Here is a 27226-nt window from a genome sequence, read left to right as displayed (position 1 = left end):
AGGTGCATCGGATATTTTTGAGAATCTTAGGCATCTGCATATATATATTTCATTTATTACTGCTTTGTAAGTATGAGATTATTTAAATTAAGTCTATCCTTTTTTTTTTTTTTTTCATTTTTCAGATCTGTGAATGTCCATTGAAATTCCACTACGACAAAGAGAAACCTGTTCAGATTGGACCGTAATTAATTGCGGTCAGTGTTGGCTGTGGCCAGAGGAAGGAGACTTCCTCACCAACCACAATGGCCACAACGTTATTTTGCTGGGGAAATGGTCATCATGGGCAGTTGGGCTTTGGTACAGAAGGCCTGGATTTCATTGGTTTACCGCGATTATTACCTTCGCCGTTTGATGAGAAAGTTGATTTAATTCAGCACATTGCATGTGGTCAGCATCACACTCTGATTGCCCTGAAAAGTGGGCACACCTATTCGTGTGGGAATAATGATTACAGACAACTCGGACATGATAAATCCGGGAACAGATTAGGTAAGATCCTTCAAGTTAATTTTTCTTTTGTATGAAGTCTGCAGTGATACAAGTTCTTGTTTTTTAGTAGAATTCCACTATTTTTAAATCCAGAAAAAGCAAATTTCTACCTTAAGTCTCTGGAGCCCCTATGGGTGCGAGTTCTGTCAATTATTTGCTCATTATTTTGTTGCTATTTGTCTAGATTTTATTTCTCTCTCTCTCTTTCTCTTTTTTTCCTCTCTTTCCATCATGCTTTGTTTTTCATTTTTCTTTTATGGCAGTTCTCTTTGAAAGCTGAAAATATTAATTTTGCCATGAAGACTAAGACATAAAACAATCCCTGATGGAGATAGAGGAATTAGCTGACTTTTGTTTCATTAAAGAATGGCTTCCTGTCTCCTTCCCTTCATATGTGCATTCAATGTTTTTCTCTTAATTTTAATTTTCTTTGTTAAAATTTATTTGTCAGCTCAGTTATTTTGATTAACTTTATGTGAATTTTTTCGTTTTTGTTTTTATCACGATTTTAATTTTATTAATTAAACGCTTTTCAAATTATTTTAAATGTGTTTTACCACGTATTGTTAATACACAATTAGGAATTTAATCTCAATTTTAGCTTTACTTACTATCAGATGCTTGCTTTGCAGAGTTTTGAGACAAAACACTTATTCATGGTAGAGGAATAATTGCTGAGTGTATCTGAATCTTATTCATTAAGTGAAGATGTTTCGACAGTTTCTTTTTTTTTTTTGCAGTACATCTACTCTGCCAATTCTCTTGTCGTTTGATGCAGATGTTTTGTGAATAAGTTGATTCAATTGCCCTTCATTTAATTTAGTCAGGTGTTTGATCTGTGATCTGTCCTTGTGAAAAAACAAAACTGGTGATACTTTGATGCATTGCTTTTTTCTCCATGAACAGCACCAATATCATAGGCAACTTCACTGACAGAAATGCTCAGTTTTGTCTGCCTGACATTCTATTTTAATGTTTTGAAAATACACAAAATTAATTAAAAAAAAAAAAAAAAAAAAATGAATAAAAAATATATGATAGTGTAATCACTGATCTAATATATAAAATTATCTGATATAAAATTGGTTGGACTTTAAAAGTTGAAACTAAATAGAATAAAAAATCGAACTTCTGACTAGGCAGTTTTCATTTATTATTATACCATGTTATTGACAATAAACTAACATTTCACTACATTTTATTTAAAAAAAAAATGCATTTTCTGGTTTATCAGTTTGCTTATATTGAGACATTTTTAAATAAACACCTCAAAAGAAAAATCATTTAAGGTGAATAGCTATTATTCATTTAATAAGAGTTAGCGTTCCTTATTTTTCTCTTTTAGCTTAGATACTAAACCTAATTAAAAGGCGTTAAAAAATCAATACACACCTGTTTCTTGTGCAGTCCCATGCCGACAAAAAATAAATAATAAAAAAAAAATGGCTGCGTTTCCAGTTTTATGCTAATTCAAATGATTGTTTTATGCAAATGAGATGCTGCTGATTTAGTATAAAAGCTTCTCTTTTATAGAGACGGGGATTTAGGATTTGGTGACAAAAGGAGCAAATCTTGTGAGCAGAGAGTTGTTTTTGTAGTTGGAAGAAATTAGACAGCAGAGTGGTGGGAATGTTTTTTTTTTTATTTTGGACATTGAAGCTAGGAGGAATTTACAGTGTAGCAACACAAGACATAGAAATATTTACAAAACAAATTTGAATGCAATGGATCCTAAACAACACTTGATCGGTACAGCTAGTGTTTCAAATAACACAAAACATTTGGCAATACTTTATTTGTGCATACAATTTTAATTTAAAAATAAATACTTATTTACTAATCTTTAACAATACATTCATTGACAATTTTCAACTTAGGTAGAAAATTAAAAAAAAAAAAACCCAACCTTTTTTCATCTATTTTCTGTTCAATTTCATTGATGAAAAAAGTTAATAGAATTTTGAATTTAATAATCATATTAGTCATAGTAGTCTATTGTATTGAGGGCAAATGGATTGGATGAATGGTTAGAATTATTATTTCAAGTAAATCAAACATTGTTTTAAAGATTTTTAAAGTTCTAATACAATACTATATAGAGTATTACACTCAGTACTCGTGATCCAATATCTAGCCATGGTAATTGGAATGTAATATTTAGATTGGAAGAGTAGAAATGGACACTGGGTTTATTTTTAGCAGTTTTGTAACTCTTGCTTTCGTTATTTTGCCCTTTAGTCTGCACATTCCACAAGTGATATTTCTGACAAATTTTAACTGTTTTCTGGGTCAAAATATATTCTATCTAACACTTATTGTCTATTTTTTGACTTGAAGTATTTTTTTTTTTTTTTTTTTTTTTTAAAAAAGCTCCTTACATTGAGTGACTTCATGCCTTTCTGGATCAATTTCCATAAAATAATAATAATAAAGAGTGACAAAACTAAATAGAGTACAAGAGTAATCATGGTTTTAGTGGTTATGAAAAATACAAATTGCATGGCACTAGAACTAGTTTAAATAGCTATGAAATCTCAAGAATATCCAATTAGATTTAAACTTAGTCATTTTCATTGAAACACAATGTATGAAATAGAAAAATGAAAAAAATTTTTTTCCCTTTTCAGGTGCATCTGTTTTTGAACCTTTTTAAAATTTGGAACTTGGAGTAGTAAAATACTAAACGCATTGAAATCCTTATTTTATCCTTTCATCTTTGTTAGGTGAAAGTACAGACTATTTAACAAAGCCCCTCCCATATTAAGAATCGTTTTCTAAATGTCATTATTGGTCCCCCAACAAAGGAGCGATTGCTTGTTTGCACTTTTCTCAATTACTACTCCTTGAATTTTTTTGAAATTTTGCACCAACATTAGTCATGGTGAAAGTAAATTTTTCACTCGTGAAGGCGGACCCTGCAGGCTCAATTTGTTTAGAACTAAGCCTGTTAAAAACTGGCAAAAGTTAAAGCTTATTGACTTAGAATGAGTGCTTTATGCCAAATTGATGGTTGAATACGGTTAAGCTTATGCTCAGCTTCTTGCATGAAATACTAATCTTCATTAATCCCTAACTGTGCATCGAGTGGATATCATAAGACATAGTTTGCTGCACCTTATCATAAAGGTTCATACAAAATTTCAACTGGATCATCTAAGTAGTTTCCAAGAAAAAGGAACGAACAGACAAAGAGAAATATAATATAGAAAACTATTCTTAACATGGGGAGGGGGGGCTTTGTTAAAAATATTTCCTATGAGTATTTGTAAAAAAAAAAAAAAAAAATTTCAGTTCCAATAAATTTGTATTAAAAGTAAAACTAAAAATTTCTAATGAAAGAAATCACTTTTGCGTTTGTGTTGACTTAGATTTTCATATGTTTTTCTTTACAAAGGAATCACCACTTATCAAGTTCCATGGCCACTGTACAGTAGTCAATGTGACAATATTGTAATAATCATTAGTAGTGGATATATAGTAAATTGGATTACTTAAGGAACTGTTTACATTGGACTTGAAGACGACCAAATTGTAGTCAGTTGGACAATACAAAGATGACTTATTCTTGCACTTCACTGCTTTCTAATGAACATTTTTACCCAAAACTGGCAATTCTTGGCAGTCATGCTAATGCAATGAAAATAGTGATAAAATAGTGATAAAACGGCCTAAAAAAAATCACTTTGCCTGCTGTCTTATATAAATAATGAAAATTTTGGAGATCTATTTTTAACTAAATAATGGCTTGTAAACAATTTTCACTGTATTTGCAAATGAACAATTGGGATTATCTATAATATAAGTCTCACCTGTCTGTTTAAATGATGTATGTATGTACGTTTGTATGTCTGCCTAAAACTTTCGTCATAGGCGACGGATTTTCATGAGATTGGTATCATTTTGAAGCTCGACGTCTCTGACGACAAATATCGAAAAAATTGGCCAAAAACATTAATACCTTCACTCTCAACTGGGCAGTTTTGTGCAAGTCATTGTATCGGTCGGATTGACTTTGCTAATTTTAACGTTCCGAACTTCCAGTCGCATCATGGAGTAGCGGTAAGACGTCAGATTTTCTTTCACTTTCTTTTCCGCCTTTGCTCACGGGTTTAAACCTGCCTGCCTACTACCACTTTTTTTTTTTTTTTTTGCTCAACACACACCTCCAAACACCTGGGAAATGCTGGGCACCTAGGCTAGTGTATTAATATGGTGACTAATGACAAAGAGTTAACTCCTTGAACAGAAAAATAAGAATAGGAAGTAGTTTATGTTGTCATATTTGCTGTTTTTTGTTCACACATCTTTGGGAAGTACATCCGTTATTGGTGCATAGATTGAGTAAATTATGGAACCTTTATGGAAAAACAGAACTTTAGCTTTTTTGCTGGGAAGAAGGGTGTAATATCTGTTCTAATGCTGTATTTGGTCTATTCTGTCCTTGGTCAGTGAAGAAATGACTTCAAAACTGGGTAAAATTAAAATTTTTTATTACAATCCAAAGTGCCTCTTTTTGGGGAGTTGGATTTTTCACCACATTAAAAACTGACCTTGTGTCTAACTCTAGCCTAGAATAGGGTCTTTGTGGATGATTGAAAAGATCTTTTCAGAGTTGAACATGAAATGGTTTATAGAATGATAGGGACAACTTCTTTGATCCAAGCAGAAGATGCAAACCTCATGCAATGTAAATAGTGATGAAATGTTAAAACAGCCTGAAATAATATCAATTTGCCTGCATAAAGATGGTTGTCTTATGCTGATATAAAATAGATTTAAAAATCATGTACTGAATAATGGATAATGTTAATAATTTTAAATAGCAATGCTAGACACCATAACGTTCAGTGCTGGACAAGGCACACACTGCTACTTAATTTGATACTCATAGTCTTTAAATCAGTAATAAGTTCATTTCTTCTACATCCATCAAAATAAAACTTATATAACTGGATTCACAATAAAATTGCTGTATTTTCGTGAACATCGGCAATATTACATACTCACAACCATATAATAGAACAGATCATACATATATTTGGAGTAGTGTGCAGTGAAACCTTTTTCAAACCAACATCAGGTTTATCAGCTTTTTAAAAGCTGATAAACCTGATTTTTTTTTTATTACTTCTTTTTCTCGGCTGATTCACCACATCTTATAATGTACATGTGTCTTATGACAATTGTATGAATGTTTTATCATTAATCAAACATTTATTTTTGCATTATGAGTCATTCCCACACTAACAACATGACAGCAATTTTCTATTTGTGCCTCCTCCAATGAGGTTATGTTTTCAATCAAGTTTTTTTTCCATCTGCCACTATGTTTATTTGTGAAAAACCTTGTGTCCACATTGCTTTACCAATCACCACCAAACTTGATCCAAACTTAGTTCTGATTTAATTTGGAATATCTCTATCAAAGGTCAAATTTGGATCATTTTAAGATCTTTAAGACCTAGACTTTCACATTTTTTTTTATCATTGTAGCTTTGTTTTTGATTACAAATATTTTGCGGCTTAATTTCTTTCAGGTTTTAAAGAGCTCAAGCAAGCCTCAGTATTATGAACCCATCCTGAGAAGGCTAATCTATATAACAGTATCTTTTTTTTTCTCTATTTTCCTAGCATCGAAAAGAATTTCTATGAATAGTTTCTTTCTAAGAACTTATATTTGTGCAACACATTACCACAGGACTTCTTCCCTGCAGATTAAAATATGATACTATTCAAATCTAAAGAAAAAATTTCTCATAAACCACTTTTGTCTATTCCATTAATCATTTTCAATCCTCATGATATTCCTCATTCAACTGACAACTTGAATGATTTTTTACCTTTATAGGTGGTGACTTATTAGTTAACAAAAAAATCTTTAGATATTATTTTGTCTGTAAGATCACATTGATTAAATGATTCCAAGATTTTTTGAATCATCAATTAGGCATTGTTATTGGTGTGAAGTCAATTTCTGAACCACTTGGATAAGTTAATAGAACTGTAAGAGATGGTTAGAATCTTAAATGGATTAAATATATGAAATAGCAAGTGAATGTTAAATTAAATAAGAAAAAAAAAAAAGATATTGAAAATTAAATTACTTGAAACAAATTCTGACATTCTTTCCTCTATCATACTTTCTATTAAAAATCTTATCTTTTCTACATAATTTAAAAGTAGGTACCGGCAAAAATGGGCGGACAACGATAGGGGGACCTAGTTTTGAAAGCCGATTTATCATAATTGTTTTTGTAGGTTTCCGACTACTTTTTGATTGTATTTGAAAGATTAAGGATTAAATTTAATTTCCTAAAGGAAAAAAAAATATTTGTACACGTGAAAAAAAAAAAATTATAAAAAATGTTTTCACGGCGAGCTACCCAATTCAGCTAAATTTTGAAGTTAAATAAATTCATTGTAAAAATCCTTTAAAAGATAAATATTAGTTTTCTGTGTTTATTTCAAAGATAATTAGTAAAGTCCTAAGATATTGAATTAAATTAAAAAAAAAAAACACTTTGTTTGTACAAAACCTTAATTAATTAGCCCAAAACCGAGTGATCTACCGTTCGCAAAATGCAACAAATTAAAATTTTGTAAACACAGAATATACGAAAGCCTAAAATTTCAGGCAGTCGAAAGACTGAAAATGACGTCATGTAATTAAGACCTAGATGTGCATCCGTACATTCTTATTCTGAACGTTTGTATAAATTTTTCCATTTTTTAATTTAATTATTTTTCTATGTTCCTGTTTTTAGATTAATTTTTTTTTTAATTATTGTTCAATATTATATAACAAAATATGTTATGCCGAGCAAGGAAATTATTAAAATCTTGCATATAAGAATTATGCGAAACCGGTAATTTAAAAAAAGAAAGTAGAAATATTTTTTGCAATTATAATTTTTTGTGTGAAAATATTAAATAAACAATGCTTAATTCAATGGTAATATCGGTAGTTCGAGAAATTCATTTTTTCAAGTTATATCGAATAATATGGACTCATTTTTCTTCAAGTTATATACAAATAATACGGACTTTAGGGGCTTTTTTCGTAATGTTCCTGTAAAAATTATTTATTTTTATTTTATTTTTGCTTTATTTATATAAAAAAAGCAAAAAATAAATTGAGTTTTTTATTTATTACTGAAAACCATAACTTTAGTAAAGGTATTTTTTGTTTAAAAAGAAATAATACATTTCCACTAAGATTTAAATAAAAATAATTAGTTTATTATAATCTGCGATCATTTTTTGATAAATACTGAAAATTTCATTAAAATTGGTTAATTTCTTGATTTTTGGTGATTTTTTTTTTTTTTTTTTTTTTTAAAGTAAGGGGAGGGGTAAAAATGTTTATACATTTTCAGCATCAACATTCATTTTACCCGTACCTATTTAAAAGTTATGTATAGGTTTTCATTCAGGCAAATGTTATTAAATAACAATTATTTTTGTTTTATGAGGTTTTTTCTTTAATTTTCTAAATAGTCTCTTTAGTATATTGGTCAAATTGGAGTATCTAAGTTCCAAGTTTTTTTTTTCCCTGAGTACTTTCAATTTGGTTAATCAGGTCATCATCAAGTAGAGTTAGTCTTGGTGTGTTTACGTCTATTGTCTTTTGTTGCTGAGATTTTAACGACTAGTAATTTACAAGTTTAAAAATGAGTCTATGGTGATGAGATATTGCATGCAAACGGGATAAAGTGCAATGTACAGGATTGTTTCAAAAGTAAAACCTTGTTATTTTCTATTTATTTTTTAACTCAAAAAGGTGAAGAACTACGAAGATGGAGTTGGTATACACAAAACACATTATGCTTATTTAATTCAATTCTACATTAAAATATTTTCAAATCTATATATCTATAAAAGTGAAAGCGTCTGTGTGTGTGTCTACATTTCCCTATGCAATAACTCTGTCAATTTTCAGTCTACAGACTCGAAATTTGATATACAGGGTACTGAGATTTGGGAAAATCGGTGTGATCGGTTTTTGGCCAGAAATTAGAAATTTGGCGATTAAGGGGGTCAAAGTTCAACAATTTGACCTTTGAGAACTCTACCAAACTCCTCCGACAATTTTGGGTCTAAACACTTTAAATTTTAGATATAGGTTCCTTTGACATGGATCTAACTTAATAACTTGATTTGAGCCCAAAATAATTAATTTTAAGGGGTCATAATAGGGGTCAAAGTTTTAAAAAATTGACTGCTTTTTTTTTTTTTTTTTCTCAACATACACCTCCAAATACCCGGGCAACGCCAGGCACTCATGCTAGTATATCTATAAAAGTGAATGTGTGTGTGTGTGTGTGTGTGTGTACATTTCCCTACACAATAACTCTGTCAATTTTCAGTCTACAGACTCGAAATTTGATATACAGAGTACTGAGATTTGGGAAAATCTTTGTGATCAATTTTCGGCCAGAAATTTGGTGATTAAGGGGTCAAAGTTCAACGATTTGACTTTTGAGAACTCTACCAAACTCTTCCTACAATTTTTGGTCTAAACATGTGACATTTTAGATATAGGTTCCTTGGACATGGATCTAACTTAATAACTCGATTTTGAGCCCAAAACAAATGTTAAGGGGTCATAATAGGAGTCAAAGTTTAAAAAAATTGACCGGTTTTTTTTTTTGCCCAGCATACACCTCCAAACACCCGGGCAACGCCGGGCTGAAATGCTAGTATCCTATATATATTGATTAGAACACTCTAAAAACACAATTATCCAGATGTTTCATTTGCATAATTTTATAAACAATCTTCAGTAAATCATTACTAATTTTGGTCTCCAATTTTTTCTCATATACATGTGCAATAGTTTTGTTCATATTAATAATAGTAGCAGTAATAATATTAGTCATTTAGTGAAAACAATTTATATTCAGAATGATTATTTTGAAAAACGATTTTTAATTCTTCTGGTCAAGTTACGCATTAGTATGTTTATGCAAACCAACAACTTGAATTACCTTGGAATAATTTTTCTGTTTCTTAATTAATAAAATGTGACTGTTCATACATAGTAAATTTCCTTTGAAATATATCAAATAACACCATATCAAGTATATTTTGTTGTTTTTTACCAAATTGCTACCTGGAAGGCAGGTGTTTTTTTTTTGTTATTTTTTAATTTTAAATAAACCATAATCAAGTATGCAAGTAATACACATTAAAAATTGAAATGGCTTAAAATATCTCATTTTAACGGCACATATATAAAAAGCCTGATGAGTTAAGAAAATTAAGAATTTTTAAACTCCGATTAAATATAAGGAAGTTATGACTTTTTGTGCCTTGCACATTTGGATATTTTCCCCTTTTTTAAGACCATATGCATTTTGTCACATTTTTTACACTACTTTTTCAGTAAAAATGCTATATCTTTGTTAAAACACAAGATTAAGTAATGAAATTTGCCATATAAATGTATTTTTGTGCAAGAAATCAGGATATGCCATTGGAAATCTCAAGAAACCAATAGTTTTTAAATAATCTACAGTAAATGCACATAAATATGCTGCAATTCCTTAAGAATGTCATGAATCCATTAAAAGAAAAAAAGTTAGAGAACTCAAAGTTGAATTGTAATACATTTTATGTACAAGAAACTGAAATCGAAATGTAGGACTATTTAAAAATGAATATATTGCAATATTTCTTTGCTATTATTGTAAATTAACACCGTCTGTTAGCCCCCCCCCTCTTTGACCCCCTTCTCCAAAATATGATTTTACCTTTTAAGGCAATTACGTGTCAACACCCAGAAAAACAAATGAAAGATAAACAAAAATTATTTTAGAATTTAATGTAAAATGATTCATTTTGGGCCATTTTAGTGTTTTAGGGTAGTTAACCATTTTTTCTATGGGAGATAAATTGTGTGTGTGTGTAAGATGATTATGTGTAGTTTTAAGAGGGTCTTTGTGCAATTATGGGTGGATAGGGAGGCTTGCCACTCTCACTTTTGGTCAGGGCTAAGAGGAATTGTGTGAACATCCTGAAGACTTGACAGAAACAAAAATAAAAACAATTTTAGAATTTAAAATGAGGGTTATTTGTACAAATTTAATATAAAATAATTCATTATGTTGATGCCATTCTAGCGTTTTAGGATAGTTAACCAATTTATTTTTATGGGAAATAAATCATGTGCATTTTTAAGAAAGGATCTATTTTTTTCATTTAAACGCTTATATGTTGCGTACAGAGGAATTTTGTTTGGTGGGGAGCGTGACACACGAACATAGTGCTGGGCTAAAGAACGTTTTAGGAGTCTTGCCACTCATACCTAGGGTTAGAGATAGAATTAAGGGAGTTTTTTTTAAAGAGGGCATTTGACATTCATATTTATGATCCATAATTATTGGCTTTTGGAAATGTCATGATTTAAATTTTGAACGTCTAATTACTTTTAAAATACAATCTTAGGTAAATGAGGGGTGTGAAACTTTACAAGAATTAAGACAGACAAAAATAAAGTTTATTTAAAACAAGTGACGTCACTCTAACAGAAAACGTGATGTTTTGGAAAAGTATCACCTATTTAAATAAATAAAAAAAATGCTAAAGCTGAAAAATCATTCACAAATTTTGAATGAATTTGATTTTTATTTTCAATTACATTTCATGTCCCTTTTTCTACTGAGTGACACATTTCATTTTTAAACTTTCCAGTTTAGGACGTTTTTTTATTTCTTAATTTCACTAGAAACTAACCACTCCTATAAATATTTAAACTTTGTTTTTCTTTTTGCATTTTTTTTTTCTTTGTTGAAAAAATTGTAAAAAAGATTTTAAAAAAATAATTTTACATTTTCAGTTGTTCAAAGCAAAACGCTCTTTAATTCACCATTAAAAACTAATGCAATGGATAAAAATACACAAGTTATACATTTTCTTTCTAACCATATGAATATTTTTAAAAAATTGACTAGAAATATACAAGTTGGACAAAGTTCATTATGCCAGACTGGTTAGGGTTGCTTTAATATTCTGATAGCAGAATAGCTTCAAGTAAACTAACTAAACATGTAAGAACATTTTTTATATTCCTATTTTCAATTATTTAAAAAAAATCGTTCTAGATTAAAAATAAAAAAAAAATAAAAAAAAAAGTCTGTTTACAACCGTGCTATCATTGCTGATGCTACTACTAATATTGCCAAACAGTTTTGCATCGAAAGTCAATAGAAATATTTTTTTCCTGGATATCATGATCTTAAATTGCTAGCTACCACAAGAGAAAACGACATATAATTATACTTTTAATGAATAAAAACAGTAAAAAATTATTTTTATTTACTAGTGGGTGTTCGAAGAAAATTTTTAGTACGTCATGTTGAAGTTTTTTTTTTTTTTTTTTAACACAACAAAAAAACAAGTTGTCAAAAATATTTCAGACACCCCATACTATTAAAAGTGATGTCGCTTTTTGTTAGTTTCCAAATTTCATGACAAAATTTTTAATACAAACGTGTTATGAGAATTTATAAATGAGGGAAGGGTCTTTACAAAACCTTACTGAAAACGCTGTTTTATAATGTTCACATTTTTATCAATTTATTTGCTTAAAACTCTTAAAACATATACTGTACATTTATTATTTATCAATTCATTTGAAAGTATATTCATTTCCAAACAAAACGGTGGTATTTTGAGTGCTTTGGTTTTTAAAATATGACTATTTTAGCAGGACCCCCTTGAAATCTGTGATTATCCAAAGCGTTTTATCAGTCCATGTGTATTGCTACTATTATAGTGCCAATAACATGGTGTAACAATAAATTGGATAGTCAAAGTCAAATTTTGATATTTTAGCTGATATGCTATTTAGGTTTTGTAAAATTTCATAAGATAACTTTATACATTAGATGAATGAATAAAATAAGTGAAAATAGGTTTATATTCAAACAGAAAATGCATCTATTTAAAAATTACACCCACCCTTGTCCCCAACACACACACACCTCAAATAATTTGCTTTGATTTAAAAATTTCTTTTAGAAAATTTGAAATTGTGAAATCTAAAGCATATATTTGTTGCTATTTCATAATTCCAAATTCATTTTAGAAATCAAAGTACTTGCTGTATTTTTAAAGACGAGTATTACAAACATAGGGTTCGTTATATATTAGGTGGATTGACTATGAAAAATAGTCATATTGCTTGTGTATTAATCCCTAACATATTTTGGTAATGGAAAAAAAATCTCTTTGAAATATATTAGTATAAGTATGTAAACTTTTAAAATGTGTTAGTGTCATTACTCCATGACACTAGCAATTATTCTGAAACCAAAACTTAACAAAACCTCATAGTGTTATATGTCTCTTTCTTCTCTCTCTTTCTTTCTCTCTCTCTCTCTCTCTCTCTCTCTCTATATATATATCTATATATATATATATATATATATATATATATATATATATATATATATAATAAACAAAACCTGGTAGTATTAGCTGTATAATAAAGACGATTTTTTCTCATCAGAATTAAAACAATAGGATAATGATGAAACTGTATGCTAATCTGTTCCACCATACAATTAGTCTAACCATTCATACATATTTCCAGAAATTATGCATTCAATTTTTTTTAATAGTTGTATTTTTTTCTTCTGAATTATCGAACTCTCTTAAATAAACTTTCCAGGGAGAAGGTATCCATTTTTAATCTCTATTTATCTACTCTCACTGTCACCTGAAACACCAGGTTCTTTTTAATAGACGGCTATTTTGGTTAATTTGCCTAAATTATTTCATTTTGTTCTTCATAAACACACAAAATCATTTAATACTCAACAGTTTCATTTCTTTTAGTTAATTTCTGCTTATGAAAAACTATTAGACTATTGATAAAAATAAAGTATTTAAAACCTATTTTCATTATTTATGGAAATGCATTTTTCAATAGTGAAGCTGACAAGATTCTTACAAATGTTTCACATTCCCATTCCTGACACAAAAAAAGATATCCACAATGACTTTAGATGTCTGCATTGGTAAGCTTGTTTTACATAATTTTTTTATGACAATTCTCTTGCTGTAATTTAACCATTTCATTTACTTAGAAACAATAAATACTTAAAGCTATTTTTCTTCAAATATTTCTAATAAAACTAGGAATTAATATTGTCATATTAAATTTGGAACTAAGTCTTTTAGTGTTATACAGAAATTTTTAAATATTTAAGACTTAAATATTTTTTAGTGTTTTCTTAAATTAACTGGTGTTGCAAAAACGCAAGAATTAATGTTTTTATGCCAATACTTTTATTTATGCATGTTTTAATTTAAATTCTTTTTCTATAAGTCACTAACAGACTCTACTTTTCTTTTATTGAACCTTATCCAATGACACGTGTTGTCATTTAGGAATAAACCTAGCATAGCAACTCAGTTAAGTAACATTAGGTATACCAACGCATATATAATGCTGCAAGATAAAAAAAAAATTATCTTAGTATCTCAATTATTACTCGAGTTATGGCCATTCAAAGTTAGTGTTGATTGGAATGCAGTGAAGTCATTTAAAAAAAAAATTTTTTTGTACACAAGTTAGACAACTCATATTTTTCAATTCCAAGCAAGTTATTCCCCTTGCTGATTTTTATTTTTAGGTGATTAGTTAATGTTTCATATTAGCAGTTTTCTTGGCCATACCAAGTAATTTAAAAAATAAATTCTAGCTAAGAAAATTATTAACACGTTACAATAATAATGAATGGAAATTGGCAAGTCAGCAAAGTTTGATTTGTGAGCTTAAATACTATTTAAGTCCGATTTTGAAAGTTTGACAAGATAACATTATCTGTTAGATTATGCTTTATCTTTTAAAATTTATAAAAGTTTTAATTTATAATTTTTTTTTCCCCCAACAACAAAAAGAATATTTTATCAACAGGACCTGTGGAAATTCTACAGAATGAGAAATATATTTAATCGACAAAGTTTTTTAATAAAGCTTATATTTTTCTGGATAGCGCAAAAAATTATTTTTGGGCAAAAAAAAGAAAAAAGAACACGCAGCAAATTAGTTTATTAACATTACTATGTAGATAGTGTCTATTGTATTTTAAATATAGAACTGACCCAAATGAGATATGTTAATAAATACTCAAAGTAATATTGTGCTACATAGTTCAATACAAATGATAAAATCAATTGTAAGAGAACATCTTTAATTGACTCCTTCAGTTCAGCACCTCTTGGTAGACAATATTTTTTTCTTTCCTTTTTTGTCTTTCGAATATTCCCATTTTTATGTTTTGTTGACTTTCTTTGAAGAAACAGCTTATGTCGAAATAACTAAGAGTTCCTGAAAATGAGGCTACATCAAAGATCATTCTCATAATCTTGTTCAAGGTTGCCAGATTAACTTAATTTTTTATTTTTAAACAGTTTGGCCTTAAAAAACGGTATGTCCTTTTTTTCAAAGTGTAACGTACATACTACGGCAGAAACCAGCAGAATGTTATATAGATGTTAAAATAAAGTACTGAAATTTTCACGACTGCTACAAATAATAAAAATTTAGTGTATATATAGCCATCTCTATAACAAGTTAACAGATGTAAGAATGCAAATCTCTGTCAACAGAAATCTTTTTAGCTGTTAACACACTTTAATGACATTGTTTCTAGAAAATTTAATTCTGAAAAGATTCTATGGCCATGATTAAGTACAAATCCTCTTAAAAAAAAATCACTTACTGAAATATACATCTGCCTGTATTTTTATTTTTTATTTTTATTTTTTTTTTCAACGTTCACGTCTTTTCGTTTACAAGAATTTGTTAATGATTGTAAAATTTATGGACTAGCTCAGTGTGGTTCCTATTATTTAGTATGTAAAACACATAAAAACATCTAACTAATCTTACAGGGGGATTTAAAAAAAAAATTTTTTTATTGCCATATCAATGTTCTTGGAAAATTTGCATCAGTTGTATGATCGCATGGCCATGATTGTATACCATTATCATTGTAAATATCTGCATAACTCATTTTGTAAACAGGTTTTATCTTGTGGGGTTATCAGAAGGGTATGGTTCAATCAAAAAAGGAAATGTGATATTTTAGAGAGGACTGACACGTTTTTCATGGCTCTATGAATTCAATTTTTTTTTTTTTTTTTTTTTAAATTAACAAAATCTAAAGAATTCTGTGTGTGTGTGTGTATATATATATATATATATATATACATATGATTGACTGACAGTAATTGTCACTTCCTGTTGTGTAAGCATGGAACACTAGTGTCGTTAAATATAAAAATAATTGTTAATATTTATTTAAAAAAATATTGTTATAAAAAGTCCTTTTGAGAAAATAAAGTTCTTTTAAGGGAATTAAGAAAAAGCGCCCAATCTATGCATAAATACCATATTCCGATTTCCTGTCATTGAATACCCATTTGCTGTTTATATCTGCCAACTTAGCATTTATATGTACTTAATTTCCCTCAATTCCTGTGTTAATTTCTGGTAGCCTAAAGATAGAATTTAAGGGTGCTTTTGTGACAGAACTTGAATCTTCTAACTGGTAGTAATTGTTACTTCCTACATTGATGATTGCATAAGCATGAAACATTAGTGTCTGTATGTATAAAAGTAATTAATATTTATTTTTTAAAAATATTATCATATATATATTATATATCTTGTGTTGTCCAGAAGTCTTTACTTTCATTTTTGTTTTACTTTTTTTTTAATAACATTTTTAATAGGATTTTGAAAGTTAAATTCAGTTATATCATTTGATGATTAAATTATTAATTGAACAATTTTGTTAATGCAATTAGTTTTAATTTCTATTAAAAATTATTGCATGTAAAGAATTTCCAAAACTGTCAATTTGCTAAAAATTTTAAATCAGAATTAAAAAAAAAATTGTTTTGCATTTTTATTTCAATAAATATCTATAATATAAATCTCACCTGTTTAAATGTATGTATGTTTGTACTGCCTAAAATTTTCGAGAGAGGTGATAGATTTTCATGAGATCGGTATAGTTTTGGAGCTTGACCCTTCGGATGACAAATATTGAAAAATTGGCCCAAAACATTAATTCCTCCACCCTCAACGGGGCACTTTTCTACAAGGAGGGGTCGTTTTTTTCGCTGATGTTTTCAAAAATCGTCAACACTTTTCGATAGATTAGCCTTAATTCGAACCTTTGCCACTTCCGGTTTGGCGATGGACGCAACGGCAAAGACATCACATTTTTTTTTGGGGGGGGGGACTCAACACATACCTTCAAACACCCGGGCAACGCTGGGCACCCAGGCTAGTTTAATAATAAAAGAAAGTCGTGTAAAAACTGAGAAATAAAAATACATAAGAAATAACAATTTTATTTATATATTTGTTTCAGACATCTGTCATGTGTTACTTTTTATTTGGAATTGGTTAATTTTTACGGACTCCAACTAATAAACTGTATCCATACTCACCCTAGGTAGGTTGAACTGCTGTTACATGATAAGGGCTGTCCCCTTTTCATGTAAGTAAAAAAATAGGGAATTAGTTAAATGTAAATATGAAATAGGATAGTCAAGGATTCGAACTTGCGAAGCTAGACTTGGAATTGAGAATTCCAATCATAAGTTAAAATAAATACAGAATGTTATTGAAATAAGAAATGTGGAATTGTCGTTGTTTAGCTCACACAAACTAGTTAGATATCTATTGAAAAAGGAATGCAATGATGAATTTTGTTTCTATTATAAAAATGAAAATTAAAATAAGGAATTTAAAAACGGACAATGGAAAATGTTATTTGTAAAGTGGGTTACAAAAATTAGGTTAGAGGGCCGGCTTTGTAAGAAACATGTGAATAACAATGCATGCTTAAACACGGAGGCATGTCGTGCCATGTGTTTCATATGCATGTGCTTGGTCATGCAGTGACGTCATGAGTTATGAATTTAGTTGGAGAAGTCAGAATTAGTCAGTTAGAAGAAGCCAGAGAAGGGAGTGAGATCAGAGAAGTAGAGAGGTTCAGACCGATTCTCGGTTAGTCAAGGCACCCTCTTGGAAGTGAGAGGGTTTAGAAATAACCATGTAGCAACTTTGAATCCCTGAAATACAGAATCCTTTCCGACCGGTCGAAGAATAAATGATCATCATGTTTTTTTATAACTGCTGTCTTTCTGTGTTTATATTATATGTACAACTGTCAAACGTACTCTCGGTCTATCTATCAAGATATTCAAAAATCTCTTCTAGTTGAATGACAGGGTTGGTGCTCTTGTAGTAAAATGTACACTACCTGTCTGTCTAGTTATATATAAGAACTGTCTCTCTTTATATGTACTCTGTCTCTATATCTCACTAATGTCTCCATCTCTCAACAATATGAACAATCACATTGAATATATATATCTAGCATCCCACAACATGATCACACACATGAACACACTAAGACTCTTACTAACATGAACAACAACAATATACGTCATCCCTTCAAATAACAACATAACATACTCTCATATTTGGTACTTCAAAAATAAAACCGATACGTAACACTGCCTTCCTCTGAAGGAGGAAGTCTCATGGGAATATGAAATTCACAAGCGGCTTCCAGTCACTTGTATCATCTGTCTATTCTTTTTTTTTTTTTTTTTTTTTTTTTCCAGTTCTTTCAGGGAGATGTCGATATTCTCCTACATACAGTGCCTGGTATTCCTAAATAGTCACCCATTTTGTACTAACCAAACTCAACGTTACTTAACTTTGGTGATCTAATGAGAACCAATGTGCCAACATCATTATATTCTATTTGGAAAATGAAAATTTTTTTTTTGTTATTTATTCTAATTTATTTTATTAAACCCTGCAAATGTGTGATGATGAGCGTGGCATCTACTGCCTAATAAGAACTTGGCGCCGTCAAACGAAAGATATTGGAAAGTTTGTGGATGTAAATGATGAGCAGGGATTACTGTACTGTGCTTGGAGAAGCACTCACCCTAGATTGGGTGAACTGGCTTTCTCCAAAGAGGCAGTTTCATGGAAATATCAAATTCACTAGTAGTCCCCAATCGTTTACGTGTCTTGGTCAAGAGAGATTATGACATTAGATTTTTTCAATTCTTGCGGGGGAGGTGTCAACGCTCTCTTCCAAACAGCACACTTAGTATTCCCAAATGGTCACTCATCTGGTACTGACCAGGCTCAATGTTGCTTAATTTTGGTGATCTAACAAGAACATGTTGAACATCAACTCCTAAAGCAATGAATTTGCTCTAACTTCTCAACCTTACATATGAAACTAGCAGGCTGCCCAGGGTTTGCCTAAGGGTAAGATACGCTTAAATATGATATTTTAATTCATGCAGATTACATATTTATTATTATAGACAATTCTCGATCGAGTATTTTTATTGAACCTAATATATAGTAGTGAGATCAAAACTAAAAACATATATATTTGCCTTGGATGCCATCAGCTAGAATCAAAACCAAAATCTACAACTTTCTACCTTCATTCCTTGGCCTTTGAGCCATGCTCATAGGTATAATTCACCTGTTCTTCCTTTTTAACAAATGGTGAGGATAAAATGCAAGTAAGCAAGGATGCCTGAACGGTCCAGAGTTTTATAATTATATAGATTAACAATTATTTATTGTGTTACTATGTTTTATGATTATATAGATTAACAATTATTTATTGTGTTACTATGTTTTATAATTATATAGATTAACAATTATTTATTGTGTTACTATGTTTTATGATTATATAGATTAACAATTATTTATTGTGTTACTATGTTTTATGATTATATAGATTAACAATTATTTATTGTGTTACTATGTTTTATAATTATATAGATTAACAATTATATAGATTAACAATTATTTATTGGGTTACTACGTTTTATAATTATATAGATTAACAATTATTTATTGTGTTACTACGTTTTATAATTATATAGATTAACAATTATTTATTGTGTTACTACGTTTTATAATTATATAGATTAACAATTATTTATTGGGTTACTACGTTTTATAATTATATAGATTAACAATTATTTATTGTGTTACTACGTTTTATAATTATATAGATTAACAATTATTTATTGTGTTACTATGTTTTATAATTATATAGATTAACAATTATTTATTGTGTTACTATGTTTTATAATTATATAGATTAACAATTATTTATTGTGTTACTATGTTTTATAATTATATAGATTAACAATTATTTATTGTGTTACTATGTTTTATAATTATATAGATTAACAATTATTTATTGTGTTACTATGTTTTATGATTATATAGATTAACAATTATTTATTGTGTTACTATGTTTTATAATTATATAGATTAACAATTATTTATTGGGTTACTATGTTTTATAATTATATAGATTAACAATTATTTATTGGGTTACTATGTTTTATAATTATATAGATTAACAATTATTTATTGTGTTACTATGTTTTATAATTATATAGATTAACAATTATTTATTGTGTTACTATGTTTTATGATTATATAGATTAACAATTATTTATTGTGTTACTATGTTTTATGATTATATAGATTAACAATTATTTATTGTGTTACTATGTTTTATAATTATATAGATTAACAATTATTTATTGTGTTACTATGTTTTATAATTATATAGATTAACAATTATTTATTGTGTTACTATGTTTTATAATTATATAGATTAACAATTATTTATTGTGTTACTATGTTTTATAATTATATAGATTAACAATTATTTATTGGGTTACTATGTTTTATAATTATATAGATTAACAATTATTTATTGGGTTACTATGTTTTATAATTATATAGATTAACAATTATTTATTGTGTTACTATGTTTTATGATTATATAGATTAACAATTATTTATTGTGTTACTATGTTTTATGATTATATAGATTAACAATTATTTATTGTGTTACTATGTTTTATGATTATATAGATTAACAATTATTTATTGTGTTACTATGTTTTATAATTATATAGATTAACAATTATTTATTGGGTTACTATGTTTTATAATTATATAGATTAACAATTATTTATTGTGTTACTATGTTTTATAATTATATAGATTAACAATTATTTATTGTGTTACTATGTTTCGAACTTGCTAAAGTGCATTTGTTAGGGAATTATATTACATCCTACCCATGGGAAGAGTTTTTTTTTCTATCTAGGTTTCTATTTTGTAGCTAATCAAAAATAAAACTTGTTTTACACAGATATCTAGTCAGAAAAGAGTTTGTAATGCACTTAAATGGCCTTATATCTTGGATAAAAAGTCTATCATGGTTTGTTAGTCATAGAATTGTCCAACCTTATATTAAAGGCAGAATAAATGAATGCAGACATTTTCTCCTAGAATAGACAAAAGGCTTTCATTCTCTTGTCCGTTGGAGGTTTAATAGTAATTATCCACAATTGGAAGACATTTCTCTTTCTAGCTTTTATTATTTATCAGGTATACTTTTTTCTTTTATTTGAATTGTTTTTTTGTTTTTTACAGACGCATAAACACAGGACGCAAAAGAAATAAAGTAAATTATAGATCCAAAGTTTTTGTCAGAAAAAAATGTGCAAAGTATTTTGAGAAAAAGAGTAAAAATTTCTTTATAGAATAAGCATTATGCTTAAGTAAAATAATAAAAAGTAGCCAATAACCTACACTTTACTTTTTTATTTATTTTTTGTTGGGGTGGTGGGCTATTTTATTTAAAAAAAATCTTTTTCAATCATGTTAAAAGTGTTAATTATAATACAAAATTATTTTGTTGAAATGTGCCAATAATTTTGATAATGATTGCATGATTGGAACAGTTGCTTCTGTTGCTTTATTTCTGTCTTGTATTATAATTAACTGAAATAATTTTTATCATTTCATATATATATATATATATATATATAGGACAACAAGAGTATGAAATGAAGACACAAAACTATATATTGGTAGATATAGAATGGATCATTTATTTAATAATGGAATACAGGCAAAATTTGGGGAATAGAATGGACTCTTTATGCCAAGGCATTTCGAAGCCTAATGCTTCTCATCATCAGAAGAGTAGAGAAGGTGCTTGGCATTATCCGGATAAGTCTCCTTTGTGGAATTAAACTTTCTCTTTTCCTTTTACATTAAGCTATATATATATATATATATATATATATATATCGTTTCTCCCACTAGTGTCCAAAATATTAGGTTCTGTTGTTTGTCTCGTCTTTATTAATGACCATGAATGATATGGCTTCAAAAGCCTAATCTATGGTGGAAGAGTTGTGGATAGTGTTCAGAAGGAAGGATACAGGATAGGATGAGGTTGTTCACTTCACTCTCTTCTTCTCCACCTTGCCTCTTCATTTTTCCTCTCCTCCTCCTCCTCCTAAAAGTGTATGATGCCTTGATCTCTTTCACATGTTCTGGTCCCTGGCAGATTTTTCCCATGAGCATGGGTCTATGTAGGTTAAAACCAATGTGCATTCAAATTAGTCTTCAAACGCATTTTCAGAGCTCCTTGGGAAGCTTATCACAGAACATTATCATAGGCAGCCTGAATGGATCCATTCTGTGGAAATACCCTACTCAGTGGAGGCGATGGGGAATAATGATGGCATATATATAAATATATATATACATACACACACATTTTTTTTTTTTTTTTTTGTTACAGATAGTCTATGGTGTGTTAAATAGAGGAACATGTCAAATATAAACAAATAATTTCTTAGATTAAAATGGGATAACAAAGAGGTTTAAAAAAGGTTGAGGGTATCTGAACTTTGCTTTGAATTTCAGAGAAGATATCAATAAACACAACATGCTAAAAGAACAACAGTGACACACGAGAGTTTTTAAATGTATTTTATTGAATGTGAATATTAATAAAATATAGCAATAAGCAAGGTAGAATAAACAAGATTTGCTGTTGCCATCCACCTTTCTCAAAAAACAATGAACTTTGCACCTCAGATCAGTTTGTTGCCGAATTGCAGCATCTACTGTGACTGCAGCACTATCTGGAATTGACGACTCTATTGTAGTTGCCACAGATGTAGGTGTCTGTGCTTTCTTTTCACCCCCCCCCCACTGCTGGTTTCTCATGTCTTCACACCTCTTGGAGCATGTCTTCACAGCATTTCTCCAGTGGTGACTGTCTTCAGCCATGATCTCCCAGCCTGCTGAGTTCATGCCACCTGCCCTCATGTCTTGCTTGCGGACGTCCTTATAATGTAGAACAGGTTTTTCTGCTGTTTTGGAGCTGGTGGTAATAAATTATCTGTGTTTATTCACTTAGCATATCTAAGCCACAAGAATCAACGTTGGGTGAGCAGAGTGAACAGACTTGGAATATGCATTGGATTAAGGGCTGTCTTATTTGAGACATGGTTTTGCCAGGTGATGTGTAGGATTCTTCTGGGGTTTGAGACTATTCTTTTGGCAATAGTCCATGATTCATTGCTGTAATGCAGTATGCTGAGCACACAAGCCCAGAACACCATCTTGGTGTTTGTGGTCAGCATCTTATTTAAGACTTCCTTTGTTAAGTGAGCCGTAGATGTTGCTGCCTTGTTGGTACATTTGCAGAGTTCAGCATCCAAGGATAGGTTTTTGGAGATAGTGAAACTGAGGTGTATGAAGTCTTTGGCAACTTCAAGGGTGTAGCTTCTAGTGATGATGTTTGGGATACTGCTTACATCTTGGTTGAGAATGTTTCTTTTTTTTCTTTTTTTTTTTTAGGTTGATGGTCATGCTAAACTTTCTGCATGTATGCATGAAGTGACCAATAAGTGTTGCAATGTTTCAGTGTTGCATCATCAGCGAAGAGTATCTTGCGTATGAGTATCTTCTGCACTTTGATCACAGTTCAGAAGTGGGCAAAGTTAAAAAGGCTTCTGGTTTCTTGCCAAACATGTTTATTGTGGTGTTATACATGGCATAATGGATGAACGCCATCTCTCAATCTTAACCACTACTAACAGGGTAATCTTTGAGAGTGTCCTTGATAGTGTTAGCGAAGCACTTTTGCAGATCTGGTATTCCTATCCTGCTGGTGGGAAACCTTTCCCTTTGAATTGATGGATACACTTGGGTTAGAGGCAAACTTAACTGCTAGTCATGATGTAGTCAGGGATCATAATTAGAACTGGTAATTACTTGTGGCAAGAATGTAGCTCTGTACAGGTCTCCATCTGATGTATCGAATGGATATAATAATAAAATAAGTAAAATAAAGAAAAAACAAGGTAATACCAAGAAAAAAGGATGTTAGTTTTAGGTAAATATGATTTTTAGACACAACATAAATTCAAAATATCGAAGACAAAAAGAAACCATATTCTAGTGTTAGGATAAAGTGCAGGTTTTGAGAGCAAAGCAAGTTTACAAGATCAAAACGTGTGTGAGAAATACTATCTTGATGTGAATGGGAATTAAAATCAACTCGGACGAGTACTTTTATATAATATAGGTGCCAATTGATATTTCTTTAATCAAGATGAAAAGTTTGGTTATGTTGTTGAGATGATTGCTGGCAAAGTTCAAAGTTTGAAGATGAGTATCTTCATTTATATATGTCTGTTGGAAGTAGAAATGTACCGACTAGCCGATTACCAATTAATAGGTTTTCTAATGCAGATTTATCAGCAGATTTTGTTGTCATAAATTATGCTAATATTAATTAATTTATATTGTAAACGAAGACAAATTAACTCCCTCTTTTACTTGCCAGTGAAAATTTATCAAAGCAATAAGCATCGTCTACACCATATTATCAAATAACATGCATGACGCACTGTTAACTTGTAGATTTTACAACTGCACTGAATTTGAGGCAAATAGATGTAAGCATATGGAAAATTTCCCTCCTTTCTGTTCCTATTGAATTAACATTATTTTGTACTTTAAATCACTGTTAAAGAAAATTATTACTTCATCTTTTTGTTTTTATGTTGAGGAATTGTACAGTAAATTGCAACGATGTGAAAACTGAAAATAAAGCATTCTTCATCAGTCATAATCTTGTTCCTCATTTTTGGACTCTTGCTACCATTACATATTTTTATTTTTCTAATTTAGATAATGTATATTTTAAGATAAATCATTAATTAGATATCAGACATAAGTAATTTAAATATGTAAAAAATTAACTAAATATTTACAACCTTTAAACATTATGGCAACCAGTTTCTGCTGGAAGAAATACTTCTACTTGATGTCAATCCCAAGAATAAGAATACAGCTGCCTGCAAGTTATGTCAAACCATCACATCAAAAGGTGGCAAATTGGCAAAATCTTTTCCGACAATATATTAAACCGTATTAGAAATATTCATTCAAAAGAAGTAAAAGTTTCAGATAAGAAAAGGAAGCACAATGAATATTCAGGGACAGACATTCTAGGAACAAGTAGCAACTACGAGCCTCCAGTGAAACACCAAACTACTAAAGAATTAATATTAGTCAAAAAGAAAGTTTGGAATATTAATGACCACAGGTCACAAGAGATCCATTATCTGATAAGAAAAATGATTGCTGTTGATATTCAACCATATTCTGTTACATTTGACATTGGATTTAATATGCTTATTACAAAAGTTTGTTCAAATTGCACTATTCCATCAAAAAAGTGCTTCACTGCAAAATAATTTTAGATATATTTACAAAAGTACAACAAAAATTCAATAGTCTCTTGCTGAAATTAGCATTTCATGGATTACAGCCATTTGGACAGCTACAACAGATAATACTCCCTTTCTCAGTTTGACAGATCATTGGCTTTCAAATGACTTTGAACAGTGTATAGCTGTGCTTAATGTTATTCCATTCCTTGGTGCACGCATAAGTGAAGATTTGCACAATGTTCTGGATGAGTATAAAATCTTCAATTAAGTTTTCTTAGTTTTTCAGGATTCAGAAGCAAATATGTTTGCTGGTGTCAGGAAATGTGATTTAGAATAACTATCATACATTGTGATTCAGGCTGTAAAGACAACCATTTCATCATCTAACAGAAATACAGTCTCTCACTTTAATCGCTTTCTATTAGCAATTAACAAATTAACTGAAATACAGGATCAGCTTAATTTGGAAAAACAAACTCATTCAAGATGTGACAACATGGTGGATTCAACATATTTTATGCTGAAAATAAATTAAGAACAATGAAAAGCTCTTGTAATGTGAGCTGTTAAGATTCCTACTTTAACAACTTACTAATGGAGACTTGTTTGAAAAAATATCCAGTTCCTCAATCCACTTGAAGAAATCAAAGAAGCAAGTCACAGACCATCAACCATATCAATGATAATACCTACAATTTTAGCTGTGAGGTTATTTCTGTCAAAAGCTGTTCAATCTAATTCTAGTATTTCTGACTTTAGTGGAATCCTTCTTACCATTGTTGAACAATTCAGGTTATCAATGGAAACAAGATGTTCATTCTATCTAAATGATAAAAAAACTTGTGTATGTCTACTTTCCTAGATCGATGACTCAAATATTAATTTAAAAAAATTGGCACAGAAAACATTTAGAATGAGATTCTACATCTACTTTTCACTGAAGCAAAATCAGCAGTATACACTACCCTGCTGAGGGTGAAAAAGCATGGACATGTGTAAATTAAACATGGCAACTTTGAAACCAATTGACAAAAAAGTAACCAGTAAAATGTCACAAAAGATGCTTTCATCACTCCTAAATATAAGAACACAATAGGAAGTAAAAGTACAATTATTTCTAATTCAATTTCGGCCTTCATTTGTGAGGTGTGAAATGTGAACATTACATCATTTACAGTAGCAAAATTGTAAATGATGTACTTTTGCATAACTGTAAATGATGTATTTTTAAAGTATCAAATAAAACTGAATTAAATGACAGTAAATATGAACATTTTATACATAATGATTATTATGTTTATTTTTTTTAAAAACAATTCCAGCTGCAACTTACGTCATTATAAGTCAATAAAAATGCTGATATGCTCAATTTTGGTGGTGGAAATAAAGTATCAAACATAATTATTTGAAAATCATATCACAAAAACTATTAAAAAATACAGATTTTGAACATTGAATGCCTAATCAATACATATTGTAGAATGCTATAAATGTCAGCTCTTTACCTCAAGTACTTCTTAAACAGTATCCTCAAGAAAGTGTAATAATTTTATGAAGTGTTTTTTTACTTAGTTTATTATGGCGATGTAGTTAAGTAAACGCACAAGTTCAACATCAATTTAATTTTAATAAAAGTAAGAACTGCATGTTATCAACGATAGTTCTTTATACAATTGGTATTTGCAAATTTGTTGAATTCTTCGCTTGGCATTGATCACATTCATCCGTTTGAGATGGTTCCCTCAATCCCTTCCTCAGTCAGACACATACAGAGAAAAAACTTCAGTTGTCCTACTGCAATGCCTGTGGCATAAATCATTTGCTTTGTATTTATTAAATTGTTAGGTGAAAGTACAGACTAGTTAAAAAAAAAACCCCAAAAAACCCTCTAGTGTGAAGAAATGAGTTTCCAAAAAGTTCTCTGCATAAGTACTATTGTTTTTTTTTATTATTGTTTTAACATCTTTATTTTATTTTTGTATTGGCTTTGTTAAAGTTTACACTGTAATTGTTTACAACTGATTTATTTCCAGTTTGTGCGGACTGTTCTGCTTTACGTTAAATGCCTAGAAAAAGTCCCTTCTGA

The 27226-nt window shown here is 29.6% G+C and overlaps 1 protein-coding gene across 4 annotated transcripts in view; it reads left to right on the top strand.

Annotated features, from left to right (window-relative positions):
- Positions 1 to 27226, top strand: part of LOC145252712 (putative E3 ubiquitin-protein ligase HERC4) — a 160713-nt gene that overhangs the window by 43717 nt on the left and 89770 nt on the right. For all 4 annotated transcript variants that reach the window (XM_080112544.1, XM_080112545.1, XM_080112547.1 and 1 more), the window contains exon 2: positions 126 to 492. In XM_080112544.1, the coding sequence (XP_079968670.1) occupies positions 246 to 492 (247 nt within the window). In that variant the 5' untranslated portion in view covers positions 126 to 245. The remainder of the gene's footprint in view (positions 1 to 125; positions 493 to 27226) is intronic.

The sequence above is a fragment of the Euprymna scolopes genome, chromosome 29 (genome assembly GCF_053919585.1).
Source record: "Euprymna scolopes isolate OS-2025 chromosome 29, ASM5391958v1, whole genome shotgun sequence".
NCBI classification, from domain to species: Eukaryota; Metazoa; Mollusca; class Cephalopoda; order Sepiida; family Sepiolidae; genus Euprymna; species Euprymna scolopes.
This window is presented reverse-complemented; position numbering and strand designations above follow the sequence as displayed.